The sequence below is a fragment of the Mytilus edulis genome, chromosome 7 (assembly GCF_963676685.1).
Source record: "Mytilus edulis chromosome 7, xbMytEdul2.2, whole genome shotgun sequence".
Lineage (NCBI taxonomy): Eukaryota > Metazoa > Mollusca > Bivalvia > Mytilida > Mytilidae > Mytilus > Mytilus edulis.
The window spans coordinates 79,811,056-79,832,423 of record NC_092350.1 but is presented as its reverse complement, the minus strand read 5'-3'; the positions used below and the strand labels follow the sequence as shown (position 1 = coordinate 79,832,423).

The following is a 21,368-nucleotide window of genomic DNA, read 5'->3' as shown; positions in this document are numbered from 1 at the left end:
CCAGCCAAAGTCTATGTTCTTTGTTGGGAGTTTGATTACTTTTTTGAGATTTCTGTCCTTTTCTTAAGGTGGTACCCAACACTTTCACTAAAATTAATTTGGCTCGTTTAATTTTCATAAAATTTTGTCAAAGTATTTACGTTAACCCTTTAACAAAAATATAAAAAAATCAAAAATTTTTAACCAACCGTTTTGTCAGAAAAATTACACTGGTTATATAGCAGCTTGACACACACCAATTTTGATCATTGAGAAGCTTAATATTCCCTTGACAACACAACGTAATTAAAACGTTTAGCTGATTTTACAGAGTTATCTCCCTGTAGTGTTAGGTACCACCTTAACTGTCTTTTGTCAACTCTTTCCTGCCCTTCTTTAGAGTGGTGAAAAAAATATATAAGAGAAAATAATTACAGTAGAGGTGTCAAATATAACATCTAAAAGACTTTAATTTTGAATTAAGATATTTCTAAGTTTAAATTAGAGAGGAAAAGATTCAAATGAATAGGAAACAATTTTTTGCATGAATTGTCAATAGATTTCATAAGAAAAAAAAAGCAACAGAGTAAAAAAACAACATAAAAAAAGGAGACTTTTATTTACAAATAGTTTTAAACATGTGATATATTTTATTTTTCTAAAGTTATCCAGAGTTCAAGTTGGAAGTGTAACACCAACATGGCAGAAGACATCTCACCTTGGAAATACCAAGTTAAAAGATCCAGATAGAGGAGAAATTCTATTATTTAAAGAAGTTGAGTGGCAGACGACAAGAATTGAAGCCACAGCAGTTGAAGGGGAATCAAGTGAACAGTTTGTAACCACGCCCCTCAGATTTATAGCCAACCAATCAAAAATCAGAATTGCTATCAAGAAAAAATTAAGTGGTAGGTTGAAATAGTCATTAATATTTGTCTATGTAAACAGGAATTAATCTTTTGTCACTAATCTGACTATCCAGGCCTTATATACCTTGCTTGGGTGTAAGCTTAGGCTCTGTGTTGAAGATGTGCTTTGGCATCATTAAAATAACCTTATCTGACAATATAATATGTGGTATTGAAAATTTGTAACAAAAATTAGGCTTTCGCAACTTTGTTTAAATTTCTTATTATATAAAGTCTAGATCTTAAAAATATTGCAATTTTTGTCTTGGATATATATATATATTTACTAACATTTTCCGGGTTTGACAATATAAGAAAATGACATTTATTGCTGAGGCTTGTAACTCATCAAATCACGCAATAGAAAAGTCCATTTGAGTTGTCTCCCTTGAACCAATAAACTTACTGTCAAAAAAATTGTTACTTGAAGTTGAAATCTTAAAATGTCCTGCAGATAATTTTACCTTTTATATTGTAGATTGTTCCATTATATCGACCAGACTGATGCTATATTTAGATGACCTCTTATGGGTGTTAACTGACACACAATTAAAGGCTGCTGTATTGTATGCCAACTCACTGAAGGAAACAATAGAGAAATCAAGAAGACAAAGTAAAAATTTAGCTGCCGAAAAATTACAGGTGATACATCAAAAAAACATTTTCCCTGTAAAAATATTTTGTCCATTTCTGTGTGTGTTACATTTTAATGTTGTGTCATTGTTCTCCTCTTATATTTAATGTGTTTTCCTCAGTTTTAGTTTGTTACTCCGATTTTGTTTTTTGTACATGGATTTATGAGTTTTGAACAGCGGTATACTACTGTTGCCTTTATTTGTATATAGTGTACAGTGGGGGAAAAAATCTTGAGTTTTACTCATATGACCTGCCTTTAAAGATCTGTTAATGTTAACAGCCTATACTCACTCAACCAAACAAAATGTAACTGATTAAAGATTTTCTTGTAAACATAGAATGTTAGAAAAAATTGTTGTACAAAGATATTACACCTATTCACCCTTTGTTTATTTCGTAGCACTGCTACATTTGTGGGTTCATTATATTTTGTAGTAAGTCTTTGGTACTCCAGATTTTTATCATGTATATAGATAACTAGATGTTTGCCATGTTTGCAATTTGACGCAGTCATTTATTTCATACTGTTGGACTTTCCTCTACAACTTTGTTAACAAGGTTTTAATAATTAGATATAGGAAGATGTGGTGTGAGTGCCAATTGTTTGTTTTATTTATCAAACCCCTTAACACCATAGTCAGGTGGTGATGTAAAGGATTGTAAAGGCACACTACTGAAAAAAAAAGTTTTGATAGATGGTGTCCATTAAACAGTAATGTTTAAAAAACAGATTCAAGTTTTTAAAAATCAAATTGACTGATAGGAAATAAAATGAATTTTGATTGCACTAAAGAAAGAAAAAAAATGAAATCTTTAATTCTTAACAAAAAATCAGTTAAACTTGTTAAAGGAGTAGGTCCCGTAAGGGTCTATTTTGGCCTTAAATTTCAGGTTCATCTAACGAAAGATTTTGGACGCTCTTTAAACACTTAAGTATCTATTTCAATTGATTCATTAGTTTAAGTGAAAGATTTTAACTGATTTATTCATTTAAAACATTCCGATTCAAGCTGAAATATTAAAAATCTATCAAATATGTGAAAAAAAGTCACTTTTCAGATGGTTTTTGTCAAAAATGAAAGTGGCCGCATCCCTGTTTATCCTCAACCTTTACATATGTTATGTATTATCATCAAATACAACTTACATTTCAACATCATGAACGAACGGGAATGGGGCCACTTTCATTTAAGATGGAAACTGTCTAAAATTTAACTAAAATGCTTAAATTGTGAAAATTTCAGTAATTTAGCACGACTTAATGATGTTAGTACACGATATATGTGCATTGTATTGTCAAAAACAGACCATATTTATGTAGCAAAAGCATTCTTCTTTCCAATAAATGGCTAAAAGATTACATATTCACAATTTTGTAAAACTGCTATATTTTGGGGCCAAAAAGAGGTCTTACTGAACCTACTCCTTTCTTAGAAATCTCCAAGTTAACTGATTATTTTGTTTCCAGAGACAAGGGCATGCTGGGAATACACCAGTTGTGCAGCAGCACCAGCCTCAGCAGACGTCTGCACACTTCAGTAGATTTGATGTGCAGACGACATCTTATCACCTGATCACCAGCAGGATTGACCTTCACCTTTGTGATGACAGCTCACCAGATTCAGGTTAAATTTATACATATGCTGATCTTGCAATATTTTGTTGAACAGCAACAAACTAGTTTTATATATTAAAGTTGATTTATAAGACAGGTTATAGAATGATCTCCCTTGTTAGAAAGTGTATTTATTTCCCTTTAATTATGTACCTCAAATGCAAATGAGTTGTTGGTTAATTTGTCTTGTTGGGGTGCAGATATATACTATATATGTACAATGTTGAAAAATGTAAAATTTATTTGTATGAGCTTTAGAAACAGGACGAAAAGTGAGGCTTGCTTTAGCTTTTCACCTGTTTGGCAGTGAGTACAAATAAGTTTTTATCCTGAAATTTACTCCCAACAGCTTTAGTTATTAAAATCTAAATCATGCTATCTAATTTTTCAATGAAATTGACAAAGTGTAAACGCCGACAACAAAGAGAGCTCCAAAATGAACTGGTACAGAAAAGCAAATATCCACATTATTGCTTGCTCATCATAGAAGTGGGGTAACAGGAGACTTTATTTGTACATGTACAAATAAAGCAAAAATTTATTTGTGCACCTGTTATTTGTGCAATAAAAGCCTGATTGCAGGATAAATAACTTTCATGTGCAAAGTTTAAATCGCAAGAGTGTAGTTGACAGTATAGATGCCAATATGAATTTGAATAAAGAAAGATTAGATTTTGACCCTATTTAAAGTTCTTAACTACGTACTGTCCGTGTTTAGTGAAACTTATTTTATATATATTCTTGACTGTAAATTATGTTATATATTAGTATATATTAGTATATATGGTCTAGTACTTGCAATGCAACCATTTTTATTATCAGAAAATATTCAATATATGGGATATGTTTTACAGTTCATAGTGCTGACCACAATAAACAAATAGAAGGCGGAGCTATGCAGGTTACAATACACAAGCTGTCAGTAGATATCTACCCCTACAATACAGCTGGTAAGTTAATTACAACAGATTTATCTCCCTTTGCTTACATCCTGCCATTTGTGGTCCTTGCATAGCATTTGTTGAGTCTTTTGCTTTTTGTTGCAAATTTAAGTTCTTGCTTTTTATGTTGTTTGAAAGTGATGATTGTTTAGTATATAAAAAAAAAAAACAAAAACAATATTTTCTATTTTTTTATTTAGAAGAAAATCTTTTTTTAAACTAGTATTGAGAAAGGAGAAGGTATGAAAGGACCACATCAAATACCGGTAATATCCTTCAAAATTAAAAAAAAAAAAAAAAAACACATCAACTATACCAGGCCTAATATATACATTAAACTTGCATTTTGCCTACACAAGACCCATCAGTTAATCTTGAATCAACGAAATTAAAAGGTTGAAGTAATTACCAACTTGAAGACCATTGAGAACAAAACATCCACAAGACCTTAGTTTTCTAAATATGATTAAATATTTTATGTTGAATTGTGTTGCTTAAGGGTTTTTAAAAGTTCTTGCTTTTGATACTAATAATATTTTTTTGAAATCTAGAATATGAGCCTAAAAGATGTTCAGAACATTTTTTGCAATGTGATGGTCTAATAATGGCCCTTATTTTACTCCCTTTGTCCAGGTACACCTTTTTAGTTGTTTAAATTCTTTAGTTTTAATGTGCACTTATTTTTTCTCTCACTTAAGTACAATTTTTTTAACAGTTATAAATGCTGCAAGGGAAACAAAGGTGTTTATATTAAAGATTAAGGATGACATTCATATTTTTTCAATGAAACAAAACATCTTTCAGACATGGATTTAATTACAACCCGTGGTGAGTTACAGCATGTTACTATGGCAATCAGACAATAATAAATTCATTTTTATATTTTCAACCTTTTCAAACTAGAATCATTGCCTACAAATACTATGAAACATTTGATAGAAAGAAGATATTGATTTAAATTTATGCCACTTACTTCATTAATCCATTCTCCAACTTCTCAAGGGGACGCATTGATTGTGCATTTACTTTTAAAAAAGACAAAAACAAACTATTATTGAAAATGTTTACAATTCATGATAAGCAAAACAATATTTCAAAAAACTGATTCTCCAATTTCTGATGAAGCACACAGAGCTGTGCATTTACCTAACCTTTGATTGAAAACTTTACATTTGAAATTTTGCAAACCATACTTTTTAAAAACTTATTCCACAACTCCAAAATATTTCTGTTTAAAATTCGAAAATATTTCTGTTTATGTAACAAAATTACTTTGGTTTTATGATCAATTATTAATTGACTTTTCAGTATAGTGATTTTTAAAAAATGGAAATGACAGAGACACTGCATGTTTGATATCACATCACTCATTTAAAAAAGAAACTTTAAACTTATCAATTTTCTTATGTTTTGGCTCAACAGGCCCACAGGGTTTATTGATATATTGCCATCACATGTTTATCATGGAATATGTCACATATAAACCTTCTGTTTTAAAGTTAATTTCCTTCCAAGCTACTTTACTAATGCAAACCAAACTTGACACTATTGATCTGAAAAGTTTTTAGATCATAGTAAATTTTGTTGATATCCAGCAACCAAGATGGCTGTCATGGCTGACAAAAGAACATTAGGATACACATGCATGAAAGCAATTGTTCAATATCCTTAGAACTATAATGACCCGGCCAACCAACCAAGATGGCCGCCATGGCTATAAATAGAACATAGGGGTAAAATGCAGTTTTTGGCTTATAACTCAAAAACCAAAGCATTTAGAGCAAGTAAATGAAATGCATGAAAGTAATTGTTCAATATCCTTAGAACTATAATGGATAAAGAATATCTGATAGGTTGTAATTGGTCATAATGCTAACATACACTTACCCTCCATTTCTACCTAATTTATTTGATGATTCTTTTATTGCCCTCTAATGACAATTTTTATTGCCTTTTGCATGTTGTCTTTAATTATAAACTAGAGGCTCTAAAGAGCCTGTGTCGCTCACCTTGGTCTATGTGCATATTAAACAAAGGACACAAATGGATTCATGACAAAATTGTATTTTGGTGATGGTGATGTGTTTGAAGTTCTTACTTTACTGAACGATTTTGCTTCTTACAATTATATCTATAATGAACTTTGCCCATTAGTAACAGAGAACTATATTTGGTTAAAATTGTACATAAATTTACCAAATTAATGAAAATTGTTAAAAATTGACTATAAAGGGCAATAACTCCTTAAGGGGTCAATTGACCATTTAGGTCATGTTGACTTATTTGTAGATCTTACTTTGCTGAACATTATTGCTGTTTACAGTTTATCGCTATCTATAATAGTATTCAAGATAACCAAAAACGGCAAAATTTCTTTAAAAATTACCAATTGGAGGGCAGCAACCCAACAACCAGTTGTCCAATTCATCTGAAAAATTCAGGGCAGATAGATATTGACTTGATTAACAATTTTTCTTCTTGTCAGATTTGCTCTAGATGCTTTGGTTTCATAGTTATAAGCCCAAAACTGCATTTTACCCCTATGTTCTATTTTTAGCCGTGGCGGCCATCTTGGTTGAATGGCCAGGTCATCGGACACATTTTTCAAACTAGATACCCCAAAGATGATTGTGGCCTAGTAGTTTCAGTGGAGATTTTGTAAAAGATTACTTAGATTTATGAAAAATGGTTAAAGATTGACTATAAAGGGCAATAACTCCTAAACGGGTCAACTGACCATTTTGGTGATGTTGACTTATTTGTAGATCTTACTTTGCTGAACATTATTGCTGTTTACAATTTATCTCTATCTATAATAATATTCAAGATAATAACCAAAAACAGCAAAATTTCCTCAAAATTACCAATTCAGGGGCAGCAACCCAACAACCGATTGACCGATTCATCTGAAAATTTCAGGGCAGATAGATCTTGACCTGATATAAACATTTTTATCCCATGTCAGATTTCCTCAAAATGCTTTGGTTTTTGAGTTATAAGCCAAAAACTGCATTTTACTCCTATGTTCTATTTTTAGCGGTGGCAGCCATCTTGGTTGGTTGACCAGGTCACGCCACACATTTTTTAAACTAGATACCCCAAAGATGATTGTGGCCAAGTTTGGATTAATTTGGCCCAGTAGTTTCAGAAGAAGATTTTTGTAAAAGATTACTTTAATTTACGAAAAATGGTTAAAAATTGACTATAAAGGGCAATAACTCCTAAACGGGTCAACTGACCATTTTGGTCATGTTGACTCATTTGTAGATCTTACTTTGCTGAACATTATTGCTGTTTACAATTTATCTCTATCTATAATAATATTCAAGATAATAACCAAAAACAGCAAAATTTCCTCAAAATTACCAATTCAGGGGCAGCAACCCAACAACCGATTGACCGATTCATCTGAAAATTTCAGGGCAGATAGATCTTGACCTGATAAACATTTTTATCCCATGTCAGATTTCCTCAAATGCTTTGGTTTTTGAGTTATAAGCCAAAAACTGCATTTTACCCCTATGTTCTATTTTTAGCGGTGGCAGCCATCTTGGTTGGTTGACCAGGTCACGCCACACATTTTTTAAACTAGATACCCCAAAGATGATTGTGGCCAAGTTTGGATTAATTTGGCCCAGTAGTTTCAGAGGAGAAGATTTTTGTAAAAGATTACTTTAATTTACGAAAAATGGTTAAAAATTGACTATAAAGGGCAATAACTCCTAAACGGGTCAACTGACCATTTTGGTCATGTTGACTTATTTGTAGATCTTACTTTGTTGAACATTATTGCTGTTTACAGTTTATCTCTATCTATAATAATATTCAAGATAATAACCAAAAACAGCAAAATTTCCTCAAAATTACCAATTCAGGGGCAGCAACCCAACAACCGATTGACCGATTCATCTGAAAATTTCAGGGCAGATAGATCTTGACCTGATAAACATTTTTATCCCATGTCAGATTTCCTCAAAATGCTTTGTTTTTTGAGTTATAAGCCAAAAACTGCATTTTACCCCTTTGTTCTATTTTTAGCCGTGGCGGCCATCTTGGTTGGTTGACCAGGTCACGCCACACATTTTTTAAACTAGATACCCCAAAGATGATTGTGGCCAAGTTTGGATTAATTTGGCCCAGTAGTTTCAGAGGAGAAGATTTTTGTAAAAGATTACTTTAATTAACGAAAAATGGTTAAAAATTGACTATAAAGGGCAATAACTCCTAAACGGGTCAACTGACCATTTTGGTCATGTTGACTTATTTGTAGATCTTACTTTGCTGAACATTATTGCTGTTTACAATTTATCTCTATCTATAATAATATTCAAGATAATAACCAAAAACAGCAAAATTTCCTCAAAATTACCAATTCAGGGGCAGCAACCCAACAACCGATTGACCGATTCATCTGAAAATTTCAGGGCAGATAGATCTTGACCTGATAAACATTTTTACCCCATGTCAGATTTGCTCTAAATGCTTTGGTTTTTGAGTTATAAGCCAAAAACTGCATTTTACCCCTATGTTCTATTTTTAGCCGTGGCGGCCATCTTGGTTGGTTGACCGGGTCACGCCACACATTTTTTAAACTAGATACCCCAATGATGATTGTGGCCAAGTTTGGTTTGATTTGGCCCAGTAGTTTCAGAGGAGAAGATTTTTGTAAAAGTTAACGACGACGGACGACGACGACGGACGACGGACGACGGACGACGGACGACGACGACGGACGCCGGACGCAAAGTGATGGGAATAGCTCACTTGGCCCTTCGGGCCAGGTGAGCTAAAAATAAACAGAAGCTAATTGTTTATCAGAGTAATTTCCCTTGAATTAATGTGCTATACTCGTGATTTGCATTTTTTGTTTCAAAGATCTTCAAATCTTATAATACCAATGTTGACACAAATGATTCCTAAAGTCACCGTGTTCAGTGTTTGTTTTCTTAGTTTGGGAATAACATTCTGGTCCATCAAAAATCATATTCACAATTACAACACTTTATACACAATGATACACTTGTTTATAGTTGGCAACTTTTCCACATTTTTTCTAAGCAAAACTTTCTTTTTAGCATTTTTACATTGCTTGCTAGATTATTAAACCATTTATATTTTACAGTTTTTATTTACTTAAATCTGATAAGAAATTTAAAGCTATTGTTAAGCATCTGTTAACATTGTTTGTCAAATTTTACAGAATACCTCTTTTTTGTCCAGTTTGCAGACTATTACTTTTTTTAGAAGCATAAACTGATATCTTTTGATCTTAAAAACTAATTTTTGTATCAAAATGAAGTTAATTTCTACTTTCTTTTTAGCATGCTTATTAAAAATTATTTTACATTTATTGATTTTTCAATATTTTGACTTTTAAAAGTAACGTTTGGTTAAACATCATTGTTGAGTTGCTGTTTTCTTTATCAATACCCCCACCTCCTTTTTAGCTCACCTGGCCCGAAGGGCCAAGTGAACTTTTCCCCATCACTTGGCGTCTGTCGTCGTCGTCCGTCGTTAACTTTTACAAAAGTCTTCTCTTCTGAAACTACTGGACCAAATTTAACTAAACTTGGCCACAATCATCATTGGGTATCTAGTTTAAAAAATGTGTGGCGTGACCCGGCCAACCAACCAAGATGGCCGCCATGGCTAAAAATAGAACAAAGGGGTAAAATGTAGATTTTGGCTTATAACTCTAAAACCAAAGCATTTAGAGCAAATCTGAGATGGGGTAAAATAATCTTTTAGGTCAAGATCTATCTGCCCTGAAATTTTCAGACGAATCAGACAACCCGTTGTTGGGTTGCTGCCCCTTAATTGGTAATTTTAAGGAAATTTTGCAGTTTTTATACGTCCGTCTTTTAGACGGGACGTATTATGGTATACCGTTGTCCGTCCGTATGTCCGTCTGTGTGTTCGTCTGTCTGTCCGTCCGTCCGTCGTCCACATTTCGGACAATAACTCAAAAACACTTGCACCAATTTCCATGAAACTTAAGTGAATTGTTTATATCTATTAAAAAATTCCCTTTCGTTTTTTTTTAATTTCAGATTTTAAGTTTTGGATTTATGGGGCTTTATTCATAAAAAAGGGGGGATTTTCAACACTTCGGACAATAACTCAAAAAAACTTTCACCAATGTCCATGAAACTTTGGGGAATTGTTTATATCTATTGATGTAAGCTCCCTTTCAATTTTTATAAATTTCAGATTTTAAGTTTTGGATTTACGGGGCTTTATTCATTAAAAAAAGGGGGATTTTCAACACTTCGGACAATAACTCAAAAAGGCTTTCACCAATGTCCATGAAACTATGGTGAATTGTTTATATATATTGATGTAAGCTCCCTTTCAATTTTTATAAATTCAGATTTTACATTTCCGTGTTGTGAATTTTTATGCTTAAAAAAGGTTTTTTTTTCCAATTTTGGGACAATAATTAACACTTTCACAAAATTTTATGCAACTATGATAAATTGTTTATATCTATTGACATAAGCTCCCTTTCCATTTTTATAAATTTTAGATTTTACGTTTTCTTAAGTAATGAATTTTTATACTTAAAAAAGGGGGATTTTATGAAACTTTGGTGAATATATTAATGTAACATCCCTTTTGATTTGTATATATATTTCTAGTTGATCATATAAATTCATTTAAAGCATAAAAGACAAGTTAAAAGAGCAACAGGCGTATCATGCGCTAAAGTGCAGCCCTTTATTGCTTATTATCTTGAATATTATTATAGATAGAGATAAACTGTAAACAGCAATAATGTTCAGCAAAGTAAGATTTACAAATAAGTCAACATGACCAAAATGGTCAGTTGACCCATTAAGGAGTTATTGCCCTTTATAGTCAATTTTTAACAATTTTCGTAAATTTTTGTAAATTTTTAGAATATATTTTCCACTGTAATTAATGGGCCAAGTTAATTATAGATAGAGATAATTGTAGCAAGAAGAATGTCCAGTAATGTAAGATCTCCAAACACATCATGATCGCCAAAACACAATTTTGTCATGAATTTATCTGTGTCCATTGTTTAATATGCACATAGACCAAGGTGAGCGACACAGGCTCTTGAGAGCCTCTAGTTATTGTTTCCCATGTTTCAAAAGTTTCAGAAGCAGCTCAATATTGCAAATACAACTGATGTTTACTGTTTTAAACATGAGCATTTAGCTTATAAAACTATTTTTATGCATGGATTATACCACAGTATACTTTAGTGCTAATGCTTTGTGTTGGAAAAGGGAATTATGTAATTAATGTTATAAAAGAAATAAAGACATGCTTATAACTTCTTAATGTTTTTATTGACAGTTATTCAGTTGTTATAAAGCCATTGCACTCATGCAATTATTGATAAAGTTAAAGTGTGTTGTTCATAGAGATATTCAAATCTAGCAGTGTTTGCAGAATGTAGATACAAGAGGTTTGGATGGGGTTAAATGATTAAAGATTAATGCCCTTAAAAAATGAAGATTAGAGAATAACGGACAAAAAAAATGAAGATTATCGGTAGAGAAAAAAGGGGTTAATTTTTTAATGATTAGAGAAAAAAGGGAGAAAATTAAATGTTTACAGAATAACATCCAGACCCTCATACAACTGAATACTATCAAATATATCAAATGGTAATTCCCTCAGTGTCAAGATCTAGAGAATCAGATGGTGGTTGCCCCTGTTGTGAGATAATCAAATAGTAATTTTCTCCTTGTCAAGGGAATCAAATGGTTATTTCCTTTGTGTCAAGAGAACGAAATGTTTATTCCTTTGTGTCAAGAGAACGAAATGTTTATTCCCTTTATGCCAAGAGAACCAAATGGTTATTCCCTTTGTGTTAAGATAATCAAAAAGTAATTCCTGCTGTGTCAACATCTAGAGATTCAAATGGTAATTTTATCTGTGTCAGTAAAATCAAGTTAACACATGAAGAGGATAACTTTTAACTGTTCATGCTTTTCAGGTGGAGAAAGAAAACATTGGTTTTCTTATAGTGATAATCAAGGATCTCGTAATCATTGGGTACAACAACTGTTTAATGCATTTAAGAAAGAAGTTGGCAAAGCTAGAGAGACATGTTTTGCTAATTCACCTACTCAGTCACCTGCCCATCAACCAGCCAATCAGAGAACACCAGAAAGAAGTTTAACCAATCAGAGGACTCCAGAAAAGATGTCTTCTGCTACTAGTCAAAACCAACCAAAACCCAATGCATCTCCTCAACCAACCAGGAAAACAGCTCATTCTACACCAAAACCAAGAACAACAAAACTTTTAGAAAGCTGTATTGTTTTGAAGATTGAAGAGTTTACAATTTACCAGGTGTCGACTGCTGACAATACACGTAATACACCAAAAAAGTTTCTGTCCTCTGATAAAAAGCAGCTCCATCTACCTTCAGATACGTCCATTCTCCATGCAGAATACACAGAGTATTTCTTCCCAGAAGGCATTGATTATCCAGGTAACATTTCTGTCACTTTCTAATACTTCTCTCTGTAAGCTTTTATAACATTATCCTTCAGCTTAATTTGATTATCTCCCCTTCTGAAGTCAAGATTGCAATTGACTTTCAATTATTATCGTAGAAATAAAAACTTGTTCTGTCGATACTTTATTTGGCAACAGCACATCATGATGTGTGATAAAAGTTTGTAGAATATAAACCCTAATAGTATCCATAGATCTTGTAAAAACATGAGATGGTAATATTTATGGTAAACAAGTACAGATTATTACATGTTTCCCAATAGACTAACAGAAATAGAGTAAGAAAATCACCAGGAGATGGAGACTAGTATTCTTCAAAAGAACCCATTCTCAGTTTATTTTACTTGAAAATCTCAAACTACTAGTAGTCTGTTTGCTAATTCCCATAACTGATCCTGTAATTAGAAATCCCTTTCTAGCTCACCTGGCCCAAAGGGCCAAGTGAGCTTTTCTCATCAGTTGGCGTCCTGATAGAGAAAATTGTAAGTTGCAAGAATGTTCAGTAAAGTAAGATTTACATACACATCACCATCACCAAAACACAATTTTGTTATGAATCCATCTGTGTCCTTTGTTTAATATGCACATAGACCATGGTGAGCGACACAGGCTCTTAAGAGCCTCTAGTTTAGTTGTCTCCCTTGTGAGGCGCATCAATTTTTGTTCACAATGGAGAGCTAGGGAAAAGAGCAAATGTATCCACGGGTAATGTGTGTAACCTATAAGTTTTTCAAATCATTTATTAATATTTAATTTGTTGTTATGCTGAATGCTTTTGATACCAAGAGTTATTTATCAATAAATATTTGTAAAAGCGCTGATATATCACTTTCAACTTATCTACTTTGATTGGACAAAAGCCAATTGTGTCCGGCATAGAACTAGTTTATAATTGACAAAGATGAGTAATTTGTTGAAAAAAGGTGTAATAACAGAATATAATCTGTAATTAGTATAAGGCCACGGTTTTTTAATTTGATGGTTTACAGATTTTCCCCATGAAAAAGTCGGGTCGGTCGGTCGGGAAAAAAAAAAAGAAAAAAAATCTTCTTTGAAGACAGAAAAATATGCAAAATCAATATATATTTTACCTTTCTAACAATATGTTTGTTATGCTATTTTATCATCATTTCTTAAATTTTAGTTCGATGAAATATTATTGCTCAAATGTTATAAACATCGCATGACATTGTCTAATAAATTACAGTAAAAAAAGGGGGGTGCACGGACAAAGACGAAATTAAATCGACATATCAGAAACAAGAAAAATAAATTCGCGTAGCTCTAGATCTTTATCAATTCCAGAAAACTTGGTGAATAATGATCTTCAAGCACGAAAACTGATAAAGAAAAAAATGTAAAAACGTCGTACGAAAATAAGTTTCAACACACGTGTTAAAAATAGACTCGTCCACTGGAAAACGAGATTATCGGGTTAATCTGTTGTCTCGCATTCCCGTTTTTTATCCAAATGGACGATAATTTTTTTATTATCTATGAAACAAGAAAATTCCAAATGATTTGTTAATATTCAGTACTTCAACTTGATGCCTTTACCCTGTCCACATTTGGACAAGTCTATTTCTATGCGATGATGATCTTACGGACTGATGACAAATAAGGGAAACCAACTTATTGTGTAATTGGTTTTAAAAACAAGTTTCGTTCCGCAATATTATTTGCGCAAACAACATTTCAAGGTCAGTTATAATTGATTTGTCTATTTTTAGAAACGTAAACTGGAAGTTTTATTTTTTCACAACAGAAAGTGTTATCAATTTTGTTAGTGATTAATGCATTTCATTTCATAAAAAAAAATTAATTAATTATTTTTCAGGGATAATGCATTTGTTAGGGTCGGCGGGAATAAAAAAGCATGAAAAGTCAATTTTATTTTTATTCTGGAAATCGGAAAAATCGGGTCGGCGGATCCGTAAACCAACAAATTAAAAATTTCTGGCCTAAGGACTATTGTCTGGTAGTGGGACTATTTATCTAACTATTTGATTATTTATTACTATGCAAAATTAAATAACCTTGGGGAGAGTAAGACAAAACTTTAATTTAAATTTTTGTTATTATGTCCCTGTGTGGGTAGTTTGGATTTAAATCATTTAAAATGATATTTGATGAAGTCATAGTTACCATAACCGATTTTACTATAGTTTAATGTGTTTTTGTGGAGCCTTCCACTTTAGTTGAAAAAGCGAGACTAAGTGATCCTACATTCCGTTGTTGGCGGCGTCCACAAATATTCACTCTGTGGTTAAAGTTTTTGAAATTTTTATAACTTTCTTAAACTATACTTGATTTCTACCAAACTTGGACAGAAGCTTTTTTATGATCATAAAATAGAATCCAGAAGTAAAGTTTGCAAAAATAAAATTCCTTTTTTCTGTATTTTACTTATAAATGGACTTAGTTTTTCTGTGGGGAAACATTACATTCACTCTGTTTTTAAAGTTTTTAAAATTTTAATAACTTTTTCAAACTATCCTGGGTTTGCACCAAACTTTAAAACACAGAAGCTTGTTTATGATCATAAGATAGTATCCAGAAGTAAATTTTGTAAAAAAATAAATCCATTTTTTCAGTATTTTACTTTTAAATGGACTTAGATTTTCTGCCAGGAAACAACACATTCATGCACTCTGTGGTTAAATTAAAAAAAATTTAATAACTTAATTTCTTATACTATTTTAAATTTGTACCAAACTTGGACAGAAGCTAGTTTATGATCAAAAGCTATTATCTAGAAGGAAATTTTGTTAATATTTTGTACCTGTGTATCTGTATTTTACTTATAAATGGACTTAGTTTTTCTTCCAGTTAACATTACATAGTACAATCTGCAGTTAAAGTTTCTAAAACATTTATTAGATTCATAAACTATCCTTGATTTTTACCAAACTTGGACAGAAGCTTCTTACAATCAAAAGATAGTATCAAGAGGAATATTTTTATTGATTTTTTTTCCTCATTTTTGTTAAGCCTGCGATTTACAGCAAAAGTAGGTGATACACAGGGTTCCGCGGAACCCTTACAAATTTTATAATGATATAATGACAAATTTATTATGAATGTCAAATTATTAAATTATTAAACTGTGAAAAATAAAACATTCTGTTCTAAATGACAAATTTAACTATTCAAATAATAATGATATTTTTATGCCCCACCTACGATAGTAGAGGGCATTATGTTTTCTGGTCTGTGGCTCCGTTCGTTTGTCCGTCTGTGGTTCCATTCGTCTGTCCAGGTTAAAGTTTTTGGTCAAGGTAGTTTTTTATGAAGCTGAAGTCCAATCAACTTGAAACTTAGTACACTTGTTGCTTATGAGATGATCTTTCTAATTTTTAAGCCAAATTAGACTTTTGACCCCAATTTCACGGTCCACTGAACATAGAAAATGAAAGTGGGTGTTTCAGGTTAAAGTTTTTGGTCAAGGTAGTTTTTGATGAAGCTCTAGTCCAATCAACTTGAAACTTAGTACACTTGTTGCTTATGATATGATCTTTCTAATTTTAATGCCAAATTAGATAATTACCCAATTTCACGGTCCATGGAACATGGAAAAGGATAGTGCGAGTGGGGCATCCGTGTACTTTGGACACATTCTTGTTTTCAAATGATAATAACTCTAATAATGCATTTAATGAGCCAACTTTTTATAAAATTGAGATAAATTTAACTTTAAATTGTTTAAAATGTCATAAATAGAAATTATGTATGACCATGTTGTATACTTAAACTAGCATGACTAGTTGTACTATTATTATCTGGATCAGAGAACGGTTTATAAAATATGGTTGTGAATATAGACTACCTATAGAAAGATAGGTAAATGGCTGCTACATTGTAGATTAAATCAACCATATGCCTTTGTGTGGGTAGTCTACAGTGGCGGATCCAGAAATTTTCCTAAGGGGGGGCCCGCTGACTTACCTAAGGGGGGGCCTGCTCCAGTCATGCTTCAATGATTCCCTATATAATCAACCAAATTTTTCCCACGAAAGGGGGGGCCCGGGCCCCCCAGGGCCCCCTGGATCCGCCTATGGTCCAAGTCACCATTCTCACCTATTTTTTCCAACTTGAGATGTGTTGGTTGGTTTCATTTTCAGCAGTCAACATTAAAGACCAGGCCATGAAATACAAATACTTCAAATTTTTCATGTAAAGCGGATGAAAAATTTCTTAATTTAAGAAATAATTCTTTCATGCCATGCATGCTCTATGGTCTTTTTTTACATAGGTATGAAATTTTTCATGTAAAGCGGATGAAAAATTTCCTAATTTAAGAAATAATTCTTTCATGCCATGCATGCTCTATGGTCTTTTTTACATATAGGTAGGCATTATATATGTCAATTTCTTCATACCAAGCAAGTGTAGAATTATTTCGATTCTATTAGGAAATTTAGAACTTTTGTAAAATGTCTTGCGCTGTTTTCTGCTCTTTGGTTCGGTTTTCTCTTTGACACAATCTTGGTTTCCATTCTCGATTTCATCAATGGTCTTTTAGATTTAAGAATGTTGCCTCCAATAAAATTGAAGCTAAGAATCGCCCTCTCATTTGAAAAACCATTGATAATCTATATTTACTTATTGTTCTTCAACATATATTTTGAGGAGGGAGGGGGGGGGGATGGATAGATTCAATGTTCTACCAGTCTGTATTTATTACTTAATATCTTTTTACTGTCAGTTTCAAAATCAATATTTACGAAATTTATGTATTTGTTTTTTTTCCCCGAATTTCTTCATTAAGGCAAAGTGTACGTAATTAAACTACACAATGGATTTTTTATAAATTTTACATGTAGATTCTGCTTGTAAAAATAAATTGGAAATAAAATAAAAAAAGGGGGTAACCGTTTTCGTTTTTGAGATACGAGCTGTTGAAGTTAACAGCATCATACACCAAAATTACAAAGGATATATAGGGAAAATAGTGAAATTCGGCAGGAATTGTTACATTTCCAAGATTTTCTATTATATTAGACAATCGATTTTTTTTTAAATTTATGAGACGATTCTAAAATGTCTGAGGAATCGATTGGTGCAAAGAAAGTCCTTAGCTACCGTGCTACTTTTCAAGCTATACCCTGTTAAAGTTGAATTTTGAGTGTAAAAAAACAAAAAACAACGACAACGTTATTGATGTCGCCGCAACAGTTACGACGTTTCATATATAGTCCTATACTTGTATGAAATATATACCGTTTTGTTGGAGTTCGTGTTGCTCGGTCTTTAGTTCTTTATGTTACGTTTTGTGAACTATTGTATTGTATTTGTCTATTATATTCGGGTGCGTGCGGAGATCGCCAAGCTAGAAAACGGTTGACATTTTCTTCATTATGAACTAGAACTATTTTCGACCTTGGTGCCTTATTTTTTGTTAAAATTTAAACACTGCGACGTGTTTCCAAAATCTTTGTTCCCATAAAACTTCATTTCATCAAGGTCTCTTCTCAGAATATCAGCCATCTGTCTGGCACAGGATAACAAATCAATATTTAAGTAAATTTAAGTTGTGTGGTAATTCTTAGTACATTTGGGTAAATTAATCTATTCTTTGTGCCGCATAAGCATCTCTATAATTCAACACATCCCTGAGCCACGACATTATATATATTTTATGCATTGCATGCGCTTCTTTTTATCACAATCCAGATCGGCTAGTTACCGTTGTATAACTTTACACGTCTGAAGACGAATATTTGCGTGAAACATTTTTGTATGATTTTTATTTCTGGAAATCAATCTGAAATCTACAACAGTCCATTTCCGAAAGTCGGACTGGACCTTTACTTTTATGTGCATTCGGGATTTACACAAATTGTAACCCGAATAATTCAGTCGTATTGTTCAGCTGATGTACGAATGCTACATTTCTCGTGTGGGAGAAAATCGGACATGGAAAGGGCTTGAATTATTCGAGTTACTCAAATTGGAACTCGGGAATATATTTCTAGCTGTTCGGAATTCGCGGAAATAAATGATTGTTTTTTTTCGGCATTACGGTATTGAATCAATAGAGATACCAATTATTTCTTTTAACAAATTCGAATACCAGTCAGTTTATAGGACTTCAGTTTGAAATAGGGGCGGCAATCCATTCATTTTATCCAATCAATTGGAAAGGGGGGTCAACATTGATAGTCAAAAAGCCTTGAAATATTCGATAATAAACGTTGAATGTAAATTATATGAACTCCAAAGTCTCATATTATAAGACTAGTAAACCACTGGCTTCTCAATTCTTGTATGATCATGAACTAGGTGAAAACCTAGAGCTGACCGAGTGCGAGATCCTCATGGATAATAATCGAGGTCGTTAAACAGCCCTTGCAGTAAACTTTTGTTAAATTTAAAAAAAAATCGAAATGTTATAGTCTGAACACATTTCACCTCTCATTCCACTAAATATTAAATTGCAGTTACAAGTATCACAAAACTTCCATGACCTCTTTTCTTTAACCATAATAGAGGGAGGAGGGAACAGTGGCGGATCCAGCCATTTTAAAAAGGGGGGGTTCCCAACCCAGAGTAAAGGGGGGGGGGGGGTTCCAACTATATGCTCCCATTCAAATGCATTGATCGGCCAAAAAAAAAGGGGGGTTCCAACCCCCGGACCCCCCCTGGATCCGCCACTGGGGATGGAGGGATCCAGATCCCGAAATCCCGGGCTTAAAAACACGAAATCCGGCGAAATCCCGAAATTAAAAATCCCGACTACCCGAAATTCGGAAATAGAATTCCCGGATCCCGAAAGGGTCAATCTCGAAATCTCGAGCTTAAAAACACCCGATCCCGGAGTTCCGATAAAGGTCCTACCCTCCCCCTCCCGTAATTCTATATTCTATTCATTCGTAATCTTGAATTGAGACTTGATACTTCAAAATTACATTCTCTAATTTTGAATGATGCACACAGGCACAATAAAAGAAAACAGATTTTGCTATATATCTCTTTGAAATTGGAATCTGGGAAAGAAGAAATGACATGTTATATTTTATCGTACATGTGTACTTTCAATTTCAATATGGTTCTAAATTTAGATTTAGTTTTCCCATAAATTGCGGACGGAATAGAAGACACCTGTTTATTTTCTGCACATGTTGAAAACTGGGAGTTGAATGACATTATTTTTACTTATTTTAAGATAAATGTTAGAGTGAGACAATTTTTAAGTTACTGAGTAATTTTTGGGGCATAATTTGTTTATTTTTTGTTTGTTTTCCGTCTTTGTTCTTCCGACTGGTAAGTTTTGCACTAGTGGTCAAATTATTCTCTTGGTATCGTCTGATTTCTTATATGAATATAAATCATGTCCTTAAATTTTCAATTGCACAAAATACGAACATTTCAACGTCTTTTTTTAATAAACAATTAAATTCACACGTCTTTCATTAATTATTTGTAACCTATTATAAAACTTTACGTTGAGTACTGTGTTTTTCGTTCAAGACTATGGCTTTTTAAAACGATATTGTTGGGTCAATTCAGGTTTCATTTTAATTAATTTGATATCAATAGAAGAAAAATTGTTACATGTTAATTTGTTTATTTGTTTATAATTTTGTTGTGAGGCGTTTTTTCTTTCTGTTGATATCCGAACACGAAATGCCTTCTCCTACGCGTCTAAAACAAACAAAAAAACAGTGTTTTTAAGTCAGGCTGCACACAGAACAACGTACAGAATGCTGTGATTTCTAATTGGAGTTATTTAGATAATTTCTATGAGGTTTAAGACAGCACAGGCGTGCTTGTTGGATTCATTTTAGACCGCAGAAAGTAGTTTCTCTTTCGTGTGTCCTTTCTTGGAGTAAGGGAGATAACTTGCGTAACTAACGACAAACGTTTTTAATCCCGTATTCCGCTAGAGGCGTGCAATTACGTACACTTCGCCTTAAATCAAAATCTACAAAAAATGATTTTCAAGGAACATTTCTTTAATCAATCATCAATTATAAATTTAGTATCAATCCTTCATTTCGGTAACTAAAATTTTTCTCTAACCATATGGTATAAAAATCTACCTTCAAAAATATATGAATCAACAGTAAATGTATCTGATGACGTAATTTTTTGTTAAATAAGATATGCTGTGAAATATGTATAGGACAGTATTTCTATGAAAAAAGTCAAAATTATTGTCCAGCAGCCTACTGTAAGGGGTATCATTGGGGGGATCTTATCCAGGATCCGACTTATTGTTTAGTGAGAATCCTGTATCCCGCTTCTCGTTGCCATTAATTATAAGCGCATGTAATTTCCAATGTTTTGCTGGACTTCGTTTCCTGTTTTCACGCTTAATTACATGTCCTGCTTAATAAAAATCGGCTAATCCCGCGTCCTTCTAATAGACCCCATTGAGACCCACACTGTAGGGCACAACTCATGTTAATTATTAAATATTTATTACCAGTCAACTTTTAGCTAGTAGTTAAAAAATAAATTTTTAGCTCACCTGGCCCAAAGGGCCAAGTGAGCTTTTCTCATCAATTTGCGTCCGTCATCCGTCGTCGTCTATTAACTTTTACAAAAATCTTCTCTGAAACTACTGGGTCAAATTTAGCCAAACTTGGCCACAATCATCATTGGGGTATTTAGTTTAAAAAATGTGTCTGGTGACCCGGCCAACCAACCAAGATGGCCACAATGGCTAAAAATAGAACATAGGGGTAAAATGTAGATTTTGTTGTATTTCTGAAACCAAAGTATTTAGGGCAAATTTGAAGTGGGTAAAATTGTTTATCAGGTCAAGATCTATCTGCCCTGAAATTT

At 32.8% G+C, this 21,368-nt stretch overlaps 2 protein-coding genes across 2 annotated transcripts in view; both read left to right on the top strand.

The window, feature by feature from the left end:
- Positions 1-21,368, top strand: part of LOC139482345 (bridge-like lipid transfer protein family member 3B) — a 64,429-nt gene that overhangs the window by 5,303 nt on the left and 37,758 nt on the right. Inside the window, exons 6-11 of the mRNA XM_071266197.1 lie at positions 644-887; positions 1,366-1,529; positions 2,992-3,148; positions 3,993-4,088; positions 4,884-4,907; positions 12,052-12,552. Coding sequence (XP_071122298.1) covers positions 644-887; positions 1,366-1,529; positions 2,992-3,148; positions 3,993-4,088; positions 4,884-4,907; positions 12,052-12,552 — 1,186 coding nt within the window. The remainder of the gene's footprint in view (positions 1-643; positions 888-1,365; positions 1,530-2,991; positions 3,149-3,992; positions 4,089-4,883; positions 4,908-12,051; positions 12,553-21,368) is intronic.
- Positions 16,363-21,368, top strand: part of LOC139482351 (uncharacterized) — a 111,048-nt gene continuing 106,042 nt past the window's right edge. The window contains exon 1 of the mRNA XM_071266206.1: positions 16,363-16,372. The gene's annotated coding sequence lies outside the window, so the exon portion shown is untranslated. The remainder of the gene's footprint in view (positions 16,373-21,368) is intronic.